Source organism: Carcharodon carcharias, chromosome 30 (assembly GCF_017639515.1).
Source record: "Carcharodon carcharias isolate sCarCar2 chromosome 30, sCarCar2.pri, whole genome shotgun sequence".
Classification (NCBI taxonomy): Eukaryota; Metazoa; Chordata; class Chondrichthyes; order Lamniformes; family Lamnidae; genus Carcharodon; species Carcharodon carcharias.
The window spans coordinates 4,598,927-4,618,859 of NC_054496.1; the positions used below are offsets into that span (position 1 = coordinate 4,598,927).

A 19,933-nucleotide genomic window follows, 5' to 3' on the forward strand; every position below is an offset into this window, starting at 1 on the left:
CCATGGCACTAAGAGCCGAAATTTGATAGATGTGAATTTCAATTTAAATGGATTTTCATCGTAAGTAAGGTAGTAGCCGTGCAATCTAGGCAGAGTTCAGGGGTGAAAGTATCTGTATAAAACATCAAACACCTGTGACAGTACATTGGGTGAGTGTTCTGTATAAACTGTAGAACACCTTGATTAATAATAAAGACAGAAAATCCTGGAAATACTCAGCAGGTCTAGCAGCATCTGTGGTGAGAAAAACAGTGTTAGCGTTTCAGTCAAAGATGGAGTTATGATGAAAGGTCATCAACCTGAAACGTTAACTCAGTTCCTCTCTCCCCAGATGCTGTCAGACCTGCTGAGCATTTCCAGTATTTTCTGTTTATATTTAAGATTTCCAACAGCCCCAGTATTTTGCTTTATTACCTGTAAGTATCCTGTATAGTGTAGAGCAATTCTATCAATACATGTCTATTTAATATCAATATAGAATACACCTCTGACTTGTGGAGTTTCAGAAGCTTCAGAAAAAATGCAGTGTACAAAATATAGAGCCTAGCTGTAAACAATATTTCTCTGTTTCTTTAATGTACTTGTTTGGAGAAAGATCACTAAGAAGGTTCTGGTTGGATTAAGTATGGAACATACTGGATACAAGCCAATGCATTTGTTCAAACTTCACTGAGATATTTAAGTTTAGTAATTTTAAGTTATGAAAGCGACACAGAGTTATGGGACTCAGACATATTGATAAGAAGAGTTTACTGATTGTATCTTTGATTGTTTTGGAATTCAGCCTGTAGAGATGGGACTAACATTCCTCCCTCACCAAATCAAACACTGCTCTGTTTGTTACCCTGTTAGTTTACAGACAGATGCATTAAGAATCTGCAGAGGCTCTTGAAAAATGTTAAAATCTGGTAAGTAGGAGGAATAGTTGAAGACAAGTGAAAGCAGAGAGGAAATCACTGGAAAAGCTAAGAGAATCATTGAATGTAAGCTTTCATTTATTGTAATTGCAACAAAGGTGTGGTGATGATTGGCTTCCGCTTACATACAGTAACAATTCTGAATCCAGCATTAGGATTTGGAGGGTAGTCTTGGTTGGCTCCTCTTCAGAGTCAACTGGGCTCTGGCACCCGATTTACAATACAAGTTCAGACTCAGTGTAAACTGGCTCTGGCTTTACAATAAATTCTAAACTTGTTAGACTGTGACGACCCAAACGTTGCTGAGAACATTCCAGGTACCAGTAAAGGTTTTTCAAATAAAGAGTAAAACTATTCATCCATTTCAAACTGATAATGGGAAGTTAGAATTGGGGACAGAGAAGTAACAGTTACTGTATTATAAATAAAGGAAATTTTACAGGGAGCAAATTTTGTTTTGCTTTGATTTTTACCACCATGTGGAAGCCCCGAGCTGGGTCTTCTTCCTTATTGTGTCACTCCAGTGATATAATTTACAGGCCCAAAGTAGCTTGCTGAAAATATTGAGGGATGTGACTTGAAACAAGCCCAATAGCTGCTCCTGAGCCAGCTGAGAAACAATGCTTCAGACTGGAAAGGCTACAATCTCAATTAGTTGTGGTTCCCTGAGAACCGTGGCTCAGAAGCAGGACTTAGGCTGGGTTGAGGTCACATCCTCTTGTGTTTTGAAATGGAGCTGCTCTCTGGGAATGCCCCTTGTAACTGACATTACAAAAGCTGCTTAATGGCCAGGGGAATTTGTTTGGAGATCTCTTTCTCGGCAAGGAAACTTGCTTTTCATGGTTAGTTTAATTTCCTTGTAATAGAAAGGTCCTTCAAGGTGATCGTTAAAGAGTTACTTCACATTCTTTCTGATCCCTCTTCCATAACCTTCTTTCAGGCATTGGTCAGGCCTCATTTGCAGTATTGTCTATTCTTTCAAAAATAATAATAACCCCCCTCTTGTTATCTAATCATAGAAATGTGATTCTCAAAAGTTAGCAGAGGGGCAACTGAGATCATTTGGGTATTTGTGGAGAAATGTTAAGGAGGCTGGGCTGGTTTTCTTTGGAAAAGAAGAAATTTGAATAAAATCTATTTGAGGTTTTGGACATTCTATTCTGAGGACAGCCCACTAGAGCACCCAAAAATGCCCAGCCATTCCTCGAATTAGGCCATAGAAAGCTCTACTCATCCTGAGACCAACCTGCAGTAAGGCCAGTCAATCTTAAGACAAATCCATAATAAGTTCAGCCCAGTCAGGTTTCTCCATAGTGAGCTTGTCCAGAGTAAGCCCAGGCTATGTAAATTCCATTTACTCAACTTTATAATAACTTGCATCAATGATTCCAAATAAGGCATTTACATTCTAGCTTATGTATGCACATATAACAAGCTGAACTAGCTCCAGTCCCTAGTGACACAGGTCCCAATTACACTCTCTTAATCTTGATAACTAACACCAGCAGAACAAAGCTTTCAAAATTCACTCGAGGATTACTGAACCCTGCTAAAATCCATCAGAAATAATCAATAAACACATTGTCAGTATAAATTATAGGTAACTGTACCTAGTGGATAATACATGCTGCATAACTAAGTGTTTTGTTGTGATTTTGAACTAGCTTTTTCTCGTACACGGACTTACCAATCTTAGCTGGATTGGTCAGAAAGCAGGGCACAAGCAGGCTTTTCCCACAATGGCAGGAAAATTTAACTATGAGCATGTCATCTCCCTGAAACATGGGGCAGGATTTCACCTCCATAGGAGGCGAAGTTGAAGGGCGGGTGGGCTCAGACGCACTTCCGATCGGCGTCATTTTACGTGGGCAGGCAAATTAAGGCCCGCCTAGCGTGACATCCGCACAGAAGCGCTATGTGCTCCTGTATGGGCGGGGGGGAGAAATCCCAAAATTGAGAGCATACTCTTTCGCACATGCGCACAAAAGAACGCACTCATCTCCTTGAGGCTAAGTGTTGCCTTAGGGAGATCAGTTCTAAATGTCAAAAAACTAAAAATAGAAAAATAAATTTTCCCAAACATGTCCCCTCATGTGACACCGTCACATGAGTTGGGACGTGTCCATAATTTTTGCACATAGGAATTTTCCAGGAAGTGGTTACTTCACATTCTCAGTCAGCTTTTGCCTGTATGTCTTTTTTTAAAAACATATCTTCCTTAAAAAGTTCAATATGCTCGTACATAATTTGGGGCTATGATCCGCTGTTGTGACATTGCTGAGTTTTGAGTTCCTAGATCTGTTCGAAATCTATCCTATTTAGCATGTTTGTAGTGCCACAAAACACAATGGAGTATATCCTCAATGGGAAGATGGGACTTTATCTCCACAAGGACTGTGCAGTGGTCACTCCTACCAATACTGTCATGGGCAGATGCATCTGAACAGATAGACCGATAAAGACAAGGTCAAGTCAGTTTTCCCCTCTTGTTAGTTTCCTCACCTGTCCAGCAGCTAAGTCTTTTAGGACTCGGCCAGCTTGGTCAGTAGTGGTGCTACCGAGCCACTCTTGGTGATCAACATTGAAAACCCCCACCCAGAGTACATTCTGTGCCCTTGTCATATTCGGTGCTTCTTCCAATCGGTGTTCAACATGGAGGAATACTGATTCATCACCTGAGGGGCAACAGTAGGTGGCAACCAGCAGGAGATTCCTTGCCATGTTTGACCTGATGCCACGAGACTTCAAGGGGTCCATAGTCAAAGTTGAAGACTCCAAGGGCAACTCTGTCCCAACAGTATACCATTGTGCTGCCACCTCTGGTGGATCTCTTGCCAATGGGGCAGGACATACCCAGGGATGGTGACTGTGGTGTCTGGGACATTGTAAGGTACAATTCCATGAGTATGACCATCTCTGGCTGTCACTTGACTAATCTGTGGGACAGCTTTCCCAATTTTGGCACAAGGCCCCAAGTGTTAGTAAGAAGTACTTTTCAGGGTCAACAAGGCTGGGGGTGCTGTTGCCGTTTATGGTGCCTAGATTCAGGCCAGGTGGTCCAACCGGTTTCATTCCGCTTATTAGACTTTGTAGTGGTTTGAAACAACTGAGTGGCTTGCTAGGCCACTTCGGAGGGCATTTTATGAGTCAACAACATTGCTGTTAATTTTGTGACAATCCTTTCCAATAGCACAGGTGAAGGAGTGGGAAGGATGTCAGGAGAAGAAGTGGGAAGGATGTCAGGAGAATGGGCAAGTTGATTCAACAGGACTGCACTTCTATCTGTTCCCTCTTTTAAAATGGGGACAACTAGGAAGGCACATTTTGTATTGTCAGAGCTTGTAGTGCTAAAGGTGCATATCAAGATGTCTATGTTAAAGATGTGTGGCAGGCATTGTACTGTTAAAGGCATGTCAGAATTTGTACCTATTTCTCTGTAGGTACAACTTCTAAGAATTCTGTTCAACAATAGTTATACATTTAGTGCCGCCTACAAAGTTAATTAACGTAGCAATATGGGCATGTATGAACATGTGTGAAAATGGTGAAAGGTTGCGTCCATACTTTGCATGATGTGTCATTGAACATTAAGAGCTTAAGGAAGTGAATTCTCAGTGTTATTAAAACTTTGGCCATATACTTTGCATTGGCAATCTTCTTGAGGCTGGCAAATGTCTCCAGCAAAAATAAAAAGTGAATTCTGGTAAACACTCAGCAGGTCAAATGGCATTTGTGAACTCTTTAAACTCTGTTTCTTTCTCCACAAATGAAACCTCGTCTGAGTATTATTCCAGCGTTTTATGGTTTTATTTCAGATTTCTAGCATCCAGGCTATATGCTTTTGTTTTAACATTCCTGAGCATTTACTCCCACAACTTCTGGATATGGGGAGACAATAATCATCATTTCAACCACCTCCCCCTCCCATTCACTATAGCCAGCTCTATTATGAGGGTTGTGGCAGGTGCAACAGCAGTGCAACAGCACCTCAAGCTCTGCAACTTCAATAGGTACTGTCCTATTATTCCTCTTCTTCCTTTTATGTTGTGAACAGAAGAACTATTGTACTGCCAATGAGCATTCCACTCCCCTTTTAAAGCTACTGCTGCACCAGATACTGTGGGGCAGGGTGGGTGAGCATCCTCTATCAGCCAAAACTGCACAGGAAGCTTGCTGGTCAAACATTATTTAACTGACCTTCCATTGCACAGGCGAGCTGGGTGATGAGTATTTTTATTTGGTCACAGGTTGTGGGCTTCACTGGCAGGGCCAGCATTTATCGCCCATCCCTAGTTACCCTTGAGAAGGTGGTGGTGAGCTGCCTTCTTGAACGGCTGCAGTCCATGTGGTGTAGGTACACACACAGTGATGTTAGGGAGGGAGGTCCAGGATTTTGACCCAGCGACAGTGAAGGAACGGTGATATATTTCCAAGTCAGGATGGTGAGTGACTTGGAAGAGAACTTTCAAGTGGGGGTGTTCCCATCTATCTGCTGCCCTTGTCCTTCTAGATGGTAGTGGTCATGGGTATGGAAGGTGCTGTTGAAGGAGCCTTGGTGAGTTCCTGCAGTGCATCTTCTAGATGGTACACACTGCTGCTACTGTGCGTTGGTGATGGAGGGAGTGAATGTTTGTGGATGTGATGCCAATCAAGCAGCTGCTTTGTCCTAGATGGTGTCAATCTTCTTCAGTGTTATGGAAGCTGCACTCATCCAGGCAAGTGGGGAGTGTTACATCACACTCCTGACTTCACTTGGAGATGGTGGACAGGCTTTGGGGAACCAGGAGGGGAATTATGCTTCGCAGGATTCCTAGCCTCTGACCTGCTCTTGTAGCCACAGTATTTATATGGCTAGTCCAGTTCAGTATCTGGTCAATGGTAAACCCCAGGATTTTGATAGTGGGGATTCAGTGATGGTAATACCATTGAGGATCAGGGGGCGATGGTTGGGTCCTCTCTTGTTGGAGATGGTCATTGCCTGATACGTGTGTGGCACGAATGTTACTTGCCACTTGTCAGCCCAAGCCTGGATATTGTCCAGGTCTTGCCGCATTTGGGTGAGGACTGCATCAGTATCTGAGGAATCGTGAATGGTGCTGAACATTGTGCAATCATCAGCGAACATCCCCACTTCTGACCTTATGATGGAAGGAAGGTCATTGATGAAGCAGCTGAAGATGGTTGGGCCTAGGACACCACCCTGAGGAAATCCTGCAGTGATGTCCTGGAGCTGAGATGACTGACCTCCAACAACCACACGCATCTTCCTTTGTGCTAGGTATGACTCCAACCAGTGGAGAGTTTTCCCCTGATTCCTATTGACTTTTGCTAGGGCTCCTTGATGCCACACTCGGTCAAATGCAGCCTTGATGTCAAGGGCAGTCACTCTGACCACACCTCGGGAGTTCAGCTCTTTTGTCCATGTTTGAACCAAGGCTGTAATGAGGTCAGGGGCGGAACCCAAACTGGGCATCAGTGAGCAGGTTATTGCTAAGCAAGTGCCGCTTGATAGCACTGTTGATGAGCATTACTTTACTGATGATAGAGAGTAGACTGATGGGGTGGTAATTGGCCGGGTTGGATTTGTCCTGCTTTTCGAGTACCGGACATACCTGGGCAATTTTCCACATAGCCAGGTGGATGCCAGTCTTGTAGCTGTACTGGAACAGCTTGGCTAGGGGCAAGGCAAGTTCTGGAGCACAAGTCTTCAATACTATTGCCTGAATATTGTCAGGGCCCAAAGCCTTTGCAACATCCAGTGCCTTCAGCCGTTTCTTGATATCACATGGAGTGAATCAAATTGGCTGAAGGCTGGCATCTGTGATGCTGGGGACCTCTGGAGAACACCGAGATGGATCATCCACTCAGCACTTCTAGCGGAAGATTGTAGCAATCAGCTTTATCTTTAGCACCGATGTGCTGGGCTCCTCCATCATTGAGGATGGGGATATTTGTGGAGCCACCTCCTGTAGTGAATTAATTGTCCACCACCATTCACGACTGGATGTGGCAGGACTGCGCAGCTTAGATCTGATCCATTGGTTGTGGGATCGCTGCTTATGCTGTTTGGCACGCAAGTAGTCCTGTGTTGTAGCTTTGCCAGGTTGAGACCTCATTTTTCGGTATGCCTGGTGTTGCTCCTGGCACGCCCTCCTGCACTCTTCATTGAACCAGGGTTGATCCTCTGGCTTGGCAGTAATGGTAGAGTGGGGAATATGCCGGGCCATGAGGTTACAGATTGTGTTCAAATACAATTCTGCTGCTGCTGATGGCCCACAGTGCTCATGGATGCCCGGTCTTGAGCTGCTGGGTTTGTTTGAAATCTATTCCGTTTAGCACAGTGGTAGTGCCACACAACACAATGGAGGGTATGCTCAATGTGAAGGCGGGACTTCATCTCCACAATGACTGTGCGGTGGTCACTCCTACCGATACCATCATGGACGGATGCACCTGCGGCAGGCAGATTGGTGAGAATGTGGAACAAAAACAAAAATAGCTGGAAAAAGTCAGCAGGTCTGACAGCATCTACGGAGAGGGACACAACTGACGTTTCGAGTCTGAATGACTCTTCATCAGAACTAAGACATATAGAAATGAGATGAAATATAAGCTGGTAGAAGGGGGTGGGACAGGAGAGCTCGATGGGGGGGGGGGGTGGGCCAGGGGTAGGTGGAGGCCAAGAAGAGACTGCCAAAGATGTCATAGACAAAAGGACAAAGGAGTATTGATGGTAGTGGTATTATCTAAAAGATGTACTAATGGGGACATGAAGAGTAGCAAACAGGACAAATAGTGGCAGATGGCCCTAGTGCGGGTGGGGTGGGGGGAAGGGATCGAAATGGGCTAAAAGGTGAAGATGAAACAATAGATCAAAATAAATTTAAAAATAGGAGGGAAAAGAAAAAATATAGTTGTAAAAAAAAATTAATAATAAAAAATACTGCAAGTTATTGGAAAAAGGGGGATCGGAAAGGGGGTGGGGATGGAGGACAGAGTTCATGATCTGAAATTGTTGAACTCAATATTCAGTCCAGAAGGCTGTAAAATGCTTAGTCGGAAGATGAGGTACTGTTCCTCCAGTTTGTGTTGAGCTTCACTGGAATATTGCAGCAAGCCAAGGACAGACATGTGGGCATGAGAGCAGGATGATATGTTGAAATGGAAAGCGACAGGGAAATCTGGGTCATGCTTGCGGACAGACCGAAGGTGTTCCACAAAGCGGTCACCCAGTCTGGTCTCTCCAATGTAGAGGAGACCACATTGGGAGAAGCGAATGCAGTGGACTAAATTGAGGGAAGTGCAAGTGAAATGCTGCTTCACTTGAAAGGAGTGTTTGGGCCGTTGGATGGTGAGGAGAGGGGAAGTAAAGGGGCAGGTGTTGCACCTTCTGTGGTTGCATGGGAAGGTGCACCTTCTGTGGTTGCATGGGAAGGTGCCATGGGAGGGGGTTGAGGTGTAGGGGTTGATGGAGGAGTGGACCAGGGTGTCCTGGAGGGAACGATTCCTGCGGAAAGCTGCCGTGGGGGTGAAGAGAAGATGTGTTTGGTAGTGGCATCATGCTGGAGTTGGTGGAAATGGCAGAGGATAATCCTTTGAACGTGGAGGCTGGTGGGGTGATAAGTGAGGACAAGGGGGGCCCTATCTTGGTTCTGGGAGGGAGAGGAAGGTGTGAGGGTGGTTGCGCGGTAGATGGGCCAGACATGGTTGAGGGCCCTGTCAACCACTGCGGGTGGAAAACCTCAGTTAAGGAAGTAGGAAGACATGTCAGAGGAACTGTTTTGGAAAGTGGCATCATCAGAACTGATGCGATGGAGGTGAAGGAACTGAGAGAATGGGATGGAGTCCTTACAGGAAGCGGGGTGTGAGGAGCTGTAGTCAAGGTAGCTGTGGGAGTCAGTAGGCTTGTAATGAATATTGGTGGACAGTCTATTAACAGAGATTGAGACTGAGAGGTCAAGGAAGGGAAGGGAAGTGTCAGTGATGGACCACGTGAAAATGATGGAGGGGTGGAAATTGGAAGAAAAATTAATAAATTTTTCCAGATCCAGACAAGAGCATGAAGCGGCACCGAAGCAGTCATCGATGTACTGGAGAAAGAGTTGTGGGAGGAGGCTGGAGTAGGACTGGAACAAGGAATGTTCCACATACCCCATAAAGAGACAGGCATAACTGGGGCCCATGCGAGTACCCATAGCCACACCTTTTATTTGGAGGAAGTGAGACGAGTTTAAGGAGAAATTGTTCAGTGAGAGAACAAGTTCAGCCAGACGGAGGAGAGTAGTGGTGGATGAGGATTGTTCGGGCCTCTGTTCGAGGAAGAAGCGGAGAGCCCTCAGACCATTCCAGTAAGGGATGGAGGTGTAAAGGGATTGGACGTCTTTGGTGAAGAGGAGGTGATTGGGCCCTTCCCCCACCCCACCCGCATTAGGGCCATCTGCCACTAGCTTGTCCTGTTTGCTACTCTTCATGTCCCCATTAGCACATCTTTTAGATAATAGCACCACCATCAACACTCCTTTGTCCTTTTGTCTATGACATCTTTGGCAGTCTCTTCTCGGCCTCCACCTATCACTAGCCCTCTATCGAGCTCTCCTGTCCCACCCACTTCTACCAGCTTATATTTCATCTCATTTCTATATGTCTTAGTTCTGATGAAGGGTCATCCAGACTCGAAACGTCAACTGTGTCCCTCTCCACAGATGCTGTCAGACCTGCTGTGCTTTTCCAGATATTTTTGTTTTTGTCCTAGATTTCCAGCATCCACAGTATTTTGCTTTTATCTTGGTGAGAATGTATTTCCCTCTTGCTGGTTCCCGCACCATCTGTCACAGGCCCAGTCTAGCAGCTATGTCATTTAGGACTCAGCCAGCTCGGTCAGTAGCGGTGCTAATGAGCCACTCTTGGTGATGGACATTGAAGTCCCCCACCCAGAGTACATTCAGTGCTTCCTCCAAGTGCTCCGTGCTTCCTCCAACATGGAGGAGTGCTGATTCATCAGCTGAGGGAGGGCGGCATGTGGTAATCAGGATTTCCTTGTCCATGTTTGATCTGATGCCATGAGACTTCATGGGGTCAGGAGTCAATATTGAGGACTCCTAGGGCAACAGCCTCCTGACAGTATACCACTGTGCCACCACCTCTGGTGTCTGGGACATTATCTGTAAGATATGACTCCATGATGATGACTATGTCAGGCTGTTGCTTGACTAATCTGTGAAACAGCCCTCCCAATTTTTGGCCCCCAGGTGTTAGTAAGGACAGGCTGACGATGCCAGGTGGTCCATCCAGTTTCATTCCTTTTTTGACTTTGTAGCAGTTTGATACAACTGTGTGGCTTACTAGGCTATTTCAGAGGGCATTTTAAGAGCCAACCACATTTCAGTGGTGTTTGCAGTCATGACAGATTTCTTACCCATACAACAATCAACGATGGTTTCATGATCATCATTAGACTTTAATTCCAGATTTTTACCAAATTCAAATTCAAACCATCTGTTAGTCAGCATTACCCTGGGTCTCTGGATTACTGGTCCAGCAACAATACCACTACGCCATCCCCTCCCCTGATAATTTAAGTGTCTTATTTGAGTCTACCTGTCCTGCTGAATATCCACCCAAGTAAGTCGACTTCCTCTTACAGTCTGCACTGAATACTCACTGGCAACTTCGGGTGGTAATTATCTAACCACATTCACAATTCTCCACCCTCTGTTCTGGGGCTGTTTGCTCTCCTGCCTTCCTGTTGTGCTTCCCATGCCTTTTTTGCAACCTGAGGTGACTTTAGTCCAGTCTATGGTCTCTTACACCTCCAATTTTAAACAACTTATTTGTGGTTTGATAAACTCTGCACCATTACTTAGCACATCTGACCTCAGCTTGAACTGCTGTACTTCCCCCCTCCCGTCTGTTTCAGCCTGTTCTATCAATGGACTCCCCAACCCCCACCCCATCCCATCCCCGCACCACCCCCAGCTTCCTTTCACAGATCTGACCCGCTCCCTGCATACCAGAGGTTAATCTTTCATTTCAGATGCTGATCGAGCTACTGTGATTTTAAACCCAGCCCTGACGGTGAAACAACCTAAACCCTCCCACCATGCGCTGAGCCGCCCTGAAAGTTCACCTAGCCCGGCTCGACCGGCACTTCAAACATTGCCAGCTGTTAACAACAGCCAGTCCTCATAGGGAGGCTCAGAGTTAGCTCTTGCGGACCAAGACTTCGGCACAGCTCTGATATTTTTACCTCGAACAGTAAGTGTTTGCGAATTGCAATTTTTGCATGTAATCAGTTTCTCCGTGTTTTGCAGTGCGACTAGAGTGTCTGTAAACTGCACTAGAGTTGAGTCAGTTCAGTAATTTCCCAAACTCGTACCGGGTTCCACACTCGGTCAACCACAGAAAGCGAATATCCCACACTCCCTCCTGACATATATTTTACACTTAAGCTATTGGAGACTTTCCATTTTACCGGAGAACGCTACAAGGGCATAAAAACACAAATATTTGGGAGAGTTGAGTATTAATAACAATGGTGTTTTCTGTGATTGCTTTTTCCTGCTTTTAGGACTTTGCTGTCGGTTTTCGGTTGTGGGTCGCTTAATCCGCGAGACTCCTGGTAATTTTCGCGGACCCTTGGACATCCCGAGCCTTTCGCTGTCGCTTGTAGAATCCGTCCAGACAATGCCGCACTAAACAGGATACTCCACCCAGTCCTAAGTACAGATCCTCAGGGTGATTGAGGAAGCCTTACATGCAGCTGACGGGTGGGCCGCATTTCTCCACTTGTCAATGTATTAAATGCAAACTCCAACATCAAACTAGTCCAACTGCAGCCACCCGGCAACGGATCAAAGATCGGCAAATCCAGTCCCACCAATTAAACCCCATGAATTTACTAGGAGCAGATGTCCAGCTCTATTTTCTGACCGACTAGTCATTCTGAAGTTCTGAGAAGGGCAAAGCTCAAGGAGTAAAGATCGGCCGTTAAGTGGGCTACACTTAACAGGACCAGGCAGGATGGATGTGGAGACCATAGTGGTTGGAGCAAGACTGAGCCCCAATTTCAGGGAATACTACAACAATGAGACGGTTGCCTTGCACTATAATTACACTGGGAAGCTGACTCCGAGCCGATACAAGACGGGCTTGAGGGCTCATGCTATCGTGTTTCTAATAGTTTGTGTTTTTATAATATTGGAGAACTTGCTGGTTCTCATGGCCATCTGGAAGAATAGCAAGTTCCACACGCCGATGTATTACTTGCTGGCCAATCTAACTCTATCTGACCTGCTGGCAGGGATCGCTTATACGGTCAACATTTTGCTGTCCGGTGCTAACACTCTGAAGCTGACCCCAGTTTTGTGGTTCTTGAGAGAGGGAGGTGTTTTTATCACACTCACAGCCTCGGTCTTCAGTCTCCTGGCCATCGCAGTGGAGAGGCATGTCACCATGGTGAGGATGCAATTGTACAATGCAGATAAGAAATGCCGGACGCGTCTCTTTGTGGCTGCAGACTGGACACTCTCAGTGTTCCTCGGAATTCTCCCAATTTTAGGGTGGAATTGTATTGGGAACTTGTCAAAATGTTCCACGGTGCTGCCACTGTACTCCAAGAACTACATTCTGGCTTGCATTCTGGTCTTTATTTTAATCTTGTTTGCAATCGTGATATTGTACGTTCGGATTTATCGTTTAGTGAAGTGCAACAGCCCTGGCGTGGGCACAACGAGAAGCCTGGTGGCCAGGAGGTGCCAGAAATACTTAGCGTTACTCAAAACTGTTACCATTGTGGTGGGCACCTTCATCGCCTGCTGGCTGCCGCTCTTCATAGTGCTGCTTTTGGATGTTTCATGTGCGGCAGGGACTTGCAGGATTCTTTATAAGGCCGATTATTTCCTGGGACTGGCCATGATTAATTCAGCATTGAATCCCATCATTTACACTCTGACCAGCAGAGATATGCGCCGGGCTATCGTGCGCCTATTGTGTCTGACCAAAGACGGAGAGCAGGCTAAATGCTGCGGGATCCTGATCTCAGAGTGCAGCACCAGCCAGGTGGACAGATCATCCCACAGGCATGAGCCCCTCCATACAACCCTGTCCTCTGGCAATGGACCTCAATCACCTACTAGAACGTCACTCGCCTGACTTGAATCGCCGCAGTGTCCAGGTTGGCACTGACCTCAGACCTGTTATCCACGCAGCGGCGGAACTGAGCTCACTTTCCATGCCTTGCCTTGTGGGGATGAACGGGGGCTATGCAAGTCAAACAAGCAAAGCAAACTTGCCCCATGGCCAATGAAGAGAATGGTGATGTTGGTTACAGAAAAATAACAGCAACCGCGAATAGCCAAATACCATGACCCGGCTTCCAGTTGATATTGAAAAGCACCCGGAGGCACCAGCACAGGGACAGCTAAGAATGTCTGAGAGATGATGTAGAATATTCCCAAAATTGGACCCATGCAGTTTGCTTGTTTTAAAATGGGATTTAATTGATGTAGCATTAAAAGGACAATCGGACCTTATTAAAAGCAAAGCTTTTAGCAATATCAGCACCACAGACTGGTACAGTACCTGCAACAACTTAGTCCATGAAATGGAAACAGTCAATTAGGGACAAAAATTCAACAAAAATCCAATTTCAAATGTAAAAGGAAGTTCTCTGTGGCTCCAGCATCGTGTTGCAAAACACGAAGTTGCCCAATGAGGACCATAAATGCTGTACGTTTATATTAAGCATCAGCGCCAGAAGGAGCATTCGTCGGCGAATGTGACATTCTTTGTTCCAGTCGGGCTAGACGATGGCAGCTCAGCTCCCACAGCGCTTTATCACTCTGGAATAGAAACTTCTCCTTGAATTCCTGAGTAAATGCACCTAAGCTTGGCAGGCCGCGGGAAAGGTCAGCGGGGATATATTTCAAATTCAGCTGCACCCCAAAATACAGCAACAAGGTCCTGGAAAGAGCGTAACTGCAGCAGGCCAAAATCGCTTTAAAATAGCAAGAAACATTTCTGGTAGAGACAAAATCACACTGGTCCATTATACTAGCTGGAAAATAACATGCATTAAATGTACTTATGCAGAGATCTTGAATAAATCCCACAGTGTGATTCTATTATTCTGCTGGCAATACCACTTCGAATGTTAAGCCACACCTAACTGCTATGCGCTTGGTATCCAGGTAATGTTCCTGAGTGAAAGTGACTGTGCCAGAGGGTCACGGCTGAAGACATGCATATGCATAATCACGACAGGAGTTAAAGCAGAGTGTCACTTTCACTGCCTCCTCATCATACACGAACATTTCTAGATTTCCACTTTGAACGGTTGTGTTCTTTCCGGGTAAATACTGCCGTTGCAGGAAGTCTGAAACATAAACAGAGAATGCTGGAAAAACTCACCAGGGCTAACAGCATCTGTGGAGAGAGAAACAGAGTTAACGTTTCCAGTCATACGGGCTGTTGACCTGCTGAGTTTTTCCAGCATTCTCTGTTTTTGTGTCCTTTCCGGGGTTTACCTGGCCTCACTGTATTAAAATTGCTGGTTGACAGTAAATCCTGGCCGGAGCTCAGAATCCTAAGATATCATCACAAGGTGGTTCCTCTAAATGGAAATGGAAGTGGGGAGGAGTGTAGGAAATAGCTAGTACTATTCAGGACTGCACCAAGTATCTTCCCAATGTACTTGTCAACTTGGAGCAGGTAATTTGGGGAAAGCTTCAGGTTCAGATGATCGGAATAGATCAGAAGCCAACAACCTCTCTTTTTACAATTGGTTAATTAAAGCAACATCTTATAGCTCAGAGACATTTGTAGTTCTTGCCAGATTGCTTAAAGTTCTTGCTGGAGGAAGAGGAAATATGATGAGGAAATATACAGAGATGCCTTGTCACATCACTGTGTTGCTGATATAAATTTTGTGAACCAGGTATTTTAATCCAACTGTTTGCACTGTTTTCCCCCCCTGAATGTGATAGCTTAGTTCTATGGGTGCTGGGCACCCTACAGTAGCTCATCCTAAACTTCATTTCTCCTAATTAATGTTGACAAACTATTCAATGGCAGGAGGCATCACAGTTGAGCCTGACCCTGTCCTCATGTCCACATGTGTGCACTTTTTTTTTAAAGTAGGGGTCACTGGTTAGCAATCAAGTTACTAGAGTTTCCACCTGTCGCCAACCGTAGCCCACCCCAATTCTCCCCACCTCCCTTTTTCCCCACTGTAACCCTCTCCCAACTCTCCACACCTCCCTCTACCCCTCAGGTCAACACAGACCAGCAATTGATGATGTCTCCCCTCTGGGATAGAGTCACACAGAGCAGGTGTTTTCTTGCTAATACTATTTGTGGCCTGACATTTTCCCCACTTTTGAGGATGCTGCAGATGATATGAAGTTAAAGCGGCTCTGTAGTCTACAAGACAGAATAAAGCATCATTTAATGTTGGGTCCTCTGAGGATATGTGCCCCTTGCCCAGGCTGGCAGCACTTGAACTTCACAGTCACTTATGCTGGAATATGCCAAACCACTGAGTCATAGTGAACCCTTCACATCACAGCATTCCCACTTTTTGTGTGGAAAGAGTCACTTCATCATTATTGTGTGTCTTACCCCATCTTGCATATTGACCGAAGCAATTCAGCTGCACTGCCCAGGGAGGAATGAACTGTTTGAATTTTTCCAAAGTTGATTCTAAACAAAATATGATAAAGTGATAGATGATAAACAGTATTTCAGCTGTGAGAATCATGGATGAGAATGTTTAATTTAAATGCTTTGCTCTGAAATTTCGAATAAAATTTTATTGCTCAACAGTGAATGTTTTTGTTATATTCAGTACATTAACCTGGTAGGTAATATGGGTCACAAAGCCTTGCAAAGAATAGTATAGTACTGAATGTCCTAACGTGGGGATGGCTAGTGAGGACAGGATTCAAGGTTGGCTGTGATGATCTCTACAGTAAAACAGCCGGCAGGTGTACACCTGAAGAATAATCATTTGAGAAGTGTTGTCAGGCTGCATGGCCTTCTTGGAACCAAACCCCAACAAGAGTCAACATCTTCAGTCCGCTAGAGGAGTAAACAGGAAAGGAAAAGTAGTGGGAGTAAAGGAGAGCAATGTGGTAAAGGGAAAATTATCATTGTTTTCAACAGCAGAAAGGGGTACTGACCAAAAAAAAACATGATTACACTCAGTTACAAAAATTGACAGATTCATATAATAACATGCTAATATGTTGTGTCATAAAAGTCATGCTGAATCCTTCCACCTACAACCAGTCCTTCAGAGAATCTATTTCTGAGAACTGTTTATTTCATTTTCTGTTTCTTTTCTCTGCTCTGCAATGCATTTCCAATAAGGCTTAAAACCCTTGCACTGATTTACTCAAATGATGAGTGAATGTCAACTGCCATACTGTCCTCTTTTCTGCTTCATATCAAGAAATAAGTTATGTAGCACATTTCGTAATCTTAGAACACCCAAAGCATGTCCCAGCTAATTAAGTACATTTTAAAGTGCAGTCAATTGAGCCATTATTATAATACAGCAGCCAGGATCACAAACAGCAGTGAGATAAATGACCACATCATCTGTTTTCAGCAGTGCAAGTTGAGAGATAAATATTAAGCAGAATACTGAAAAAAACTCCCCTATTCCCCTTTAAAGAGTAGCACGGGATCTTTTACATCCACCTGAGAAAGACAGCACCCCTTCAATACTGAACTGAAGTGTCGGTATCAAAGTGTTTGGCATGAAGCAATAATCCATAGCCTAGCACTGCCCCAAGGCTGACACTTATTGATAACAGCTATTATGCTAGCTGTGAATCGTCACATTGCAAATGCAAAGTTCTCCTCTAGTTATTTTTTGGAACAAATTGTGAAACATTTTCTCTTTGAACACATTTACTATGTTCCTATACAGTGGAGCTGGGGAACCTTTTTCTTATCAAGGGCCACTCCTACACAGACAAAAATCAGTTGCGAGCCACACGCACACAAAAACCAACTTAATTTTTATTTGAGAGAATACAGAAACGTTCAACTCACCCACTGCTTTAATGTGATAGCTCAGTTTGCTTTTCCTAATGAGTAGCACAGCTTCTGTGCCTCAATCACAGCACTCCTGAAATTCAGCTCAACTTTTTGCCCACTTTCCTTTCCTATTCTCTGTCTCTCCCTCCTTTCCTACACTGTCTCTCCCTCTGACCAGTCCAGGGCAGTGACTCAACAACCCAACACGGGTCAATTCCCAGTCCAAGGCTGCATGTGGGCCTGTTCCTCAGTCTGCAGGGGCTGAGCCCCTGTCCTGGGACACCAATGGAGCTGGGAGGGGGATGGGCTGGTGAGCCGCTGATGGAACTGGGTGCCCTTCCTCCCCCGCCCCGAGTTACTCACACTTCACCCGACTGGCAGCTGGCAGCTTCCCGTCCCTGCCCAGTGCTCTTGGATCTCAGGTCTTGCTTTCTCCCCACAGCCTGGGCCTCTGGTGACTGCAGCCATCAGGCATCAGAACATGGCGGCAGCTGGCCTAGAGGTGCAGCATGCGGGCGTAGTGGGGTTTGGCGGGGGGGGGGGGGGGGGGGGGGGGGGGGGGGGGGTGGGTGGGTGGAGAGAGAGACACGGCCAGATTTTGAAATCTCCCCAAGGGCTGGATGAAAAAGTGCAATGGGCCGGATGGGGGTTTCCCACCCATGCTATACACTGAACAGAGCACTTTTCCTTTCCCATGTTAGACATGACTATAAGAGAGATACTGTAAATCAGAAAATATTAAATAATATTTTAGCACGACCCAGGATAGCCATTAATTTTCCACAAAATTAATTCTGAGACATTTAATTTATCTGAGTCCACTACTTTATAGGTTTAAATCATTGTATTCTTAAACACTTCCTTAGCATAATCTGATGTTTCATATGTTTGACTACCTTTTATTTATATTCAATAGCAAGGAGCACAAACTTAAAAAGGATTCCAGATGGGATTTGTTATCTATCTTTTCCCACTAATGCAGAGGCATTCTGGAAAAGAACAACTCTTGACTCAAACACAGCTTCATACTTCTAAATGCTCAAACAACAGCACCAATAGCAAACAACAAGTCTGTCAGGAGTTTAGAAAGTTTCCAGAGATTTACCATTGAATAAACTTTATAATATTTGGGTTCCATTCAAATATAAGAAAATGCATTTGCCTACAAATATTTCCTGATTTACAATAGCAGGCAAACTCTTGAACTAGACACAGGGCGGACACCTTTCATTATTCTTGCCAGGCTTTGAGTAGCTGAGCAGAGGTTGCTGGGGAAGATCTTTTTTATATAAGTATTGGTATACAGATTTCAGCTATAAAGTTGAGGGATTGACATCACCAGTGGAATGGCTTTGTTCGACATCAACGATATTTACCCTGCCAAAAAAATCCACTTAAGATGCTTGCCTTAAGTCAAATATCATTTAAAAAGCCACATCAGTATATAAGCAGGCAGTAATTAAACTAATATGTGACCCACCTCAAATCAACATTGCTGCAGTGCAGTAAATCCCTCACAGCTCCCCTCCCAGTTGGTTCAGTGGGTTAACGCACCCTGTGGTGTGGCACTGAGCCACACAGAGCAAGAAGGTCCATACTGAACCTTTGGCTGTGCTGAGCTAGCTAATCTCATTTCAGCACCCTCAGGCTCCAAACACTGAGCTAATAGGGAATGTCAATCAGAATTGCCACTCTTGATCATTAATAGCGATCCATGCTCTTGATACATTTTCTCAATGAGTTTTACCCTTGATGTATGGACACCTTGATGGATAACCAGAGAGATGCAAATATTTATTCAATTTTACCCAAATATATATGAGTCACTGTCTTCCAAACAGGAGGTGAAGGGAGGAATGGAAATAAAGAAGTCACATGAGATAATGTGTATTCATGGCACGTGCAACATGCCGTGCTGCTGATCTGCCCACTGAGTGTTTTCAGGCAGGCTAAGTTCTAGACCTTTGACTATACTGCCTTAGCTACCCAGAGATAGCTGCAGAAAGCTGTATCTACTAAACCACTAGGTTGTATAATGTTCACTTAATTAAATTTAATTTCAAATTGACAGTAAAGAAATCAAAGTAGAAAGTGTCAGAAACATTTGGGCAAATATTGATAAAAGGTAAGGTAATATTATGGGCAACATTTTTTAAAAGGAAAGACATCTCCTGGCTTTTAAGGTGTTTTGTTATTTACCTTCTATTAACCTTTGGTAGTGGCTCCTCTGAACTATGGACTATTTATAGGCAAAATTTGTCAACAGTACAAATGGGTGACCAACCCATAATTTAGCCGATTGTCCCGTTTCCTCTCGGGTCACCATATCTCCCATATTTCTGTGGCAATGACTGGGAGACTGCCTGGGGAGTTTTGCTGCTGTCTGTGTATCTTTGGTGTTTGAGCAAGTACAGTATGCTGCTGCAAATGTGCTGCCATGGCATCAGACCACTCAACCACGACTCAGGAAGAGGTCGCCAGGAGTTAAACTGGACTAGAATCAAGAAGACTGGAGGAGGAGCAGAGAGGACTCACTGAAACTTAGGAACAGGCATTCAAACATATGAATTAGGAGCAGGGGTAAGCCATCGGCCCCTCAAACTTGCCCTGCTATTTGATAAAATTATGCCTAATCTGAAGAAAGGCCTCAACTCCACTTTCTTGTCCACCCCCATAACCTTCACTACTTTGTCAAACAAAAATTTATCTAACTCAGGCTTGAATATTCAACATATTGCCTACACTGCTCACTGAGGGAATAAATTCCAGGGGCTAAGTTTCCACAAGAAAGTTGTGTGGGGTGGGGGGGTTCAGGAGGCCCAAGATGGGGGTTGGGGGTGCCAGGAGAGTAACAACACAGCCTAAGTCTTGGGCTGGGGATTCATTGGGAGGCCCGGATATTCTGTGGGGTTTCAAAAGGCCTGAGCAACAGGCAGTTGAGGGCGGGGGTCAGGCAGCCTGAGCTGTGGCCAGGA

The 19,933-nt window shown here is 44.9% G+C and overlaps 2 protein-coding genes across 5 annotated transcripts in view; one reads left to right on the forward strand and one right to left on the reverse strand.

Moving 5' to 3' along the window:
• Window positions 1–15,734, forward strand: part of LOC121271266 (sphingosine 1-phosphate receptor 1-like) — a 96,750-nt gene extending 81,016 nt beyond the window's left edge. For 2 of the 3 annotated variants that reach the window (XM_041177097.1, XM_041177098.1), the window contains exon 3: window positions 11,485–15,734. In XM_041177097.1, the coding sequence (XP_041033031.1) occupies window positions 11,937–13,067 (1,131 nt within the window). In that variant the 5' untranslated portion in view covers window positions 11,485–11,936 and the 3' untranslated portion in view covers window positions 13,068–15,734. Of the gene's footprint in view, window positions 1–11,042; window positions 11,172–11,484 lie in introns of those variants that run through there. The other variant, XM_041177096.1, reaches the window with a different exon arrangement.
• Window positions 1–19,933, reverse strand: part of spc24 (SPC24 component of NDC80 kinetochore complex) — a 145,597-nt gene that overhangs the window by 101,046 nt on the left and 24,618 nt on the right. Inside the window, exon 7 of one of the 2 annotated variants that reach the window (XM_041177105.1) lies at window positions 15,534–15,614. The exons of the other annotated variant lie outside the window; for it this stretch is intronic. Within the exon in view, the coding sequence (XP_041033039.1) occupies window positions 15,561–15,614 (54 nt within the window). The 3' untranslated portion in view covers window positions 15,534–15,560. Of the gene's footprint in view, window positions 1–15,533; window positions 15,615–19,933 lie in introns of those variants that run through there. 2 annotated transcript variants of the gene reach the window in all.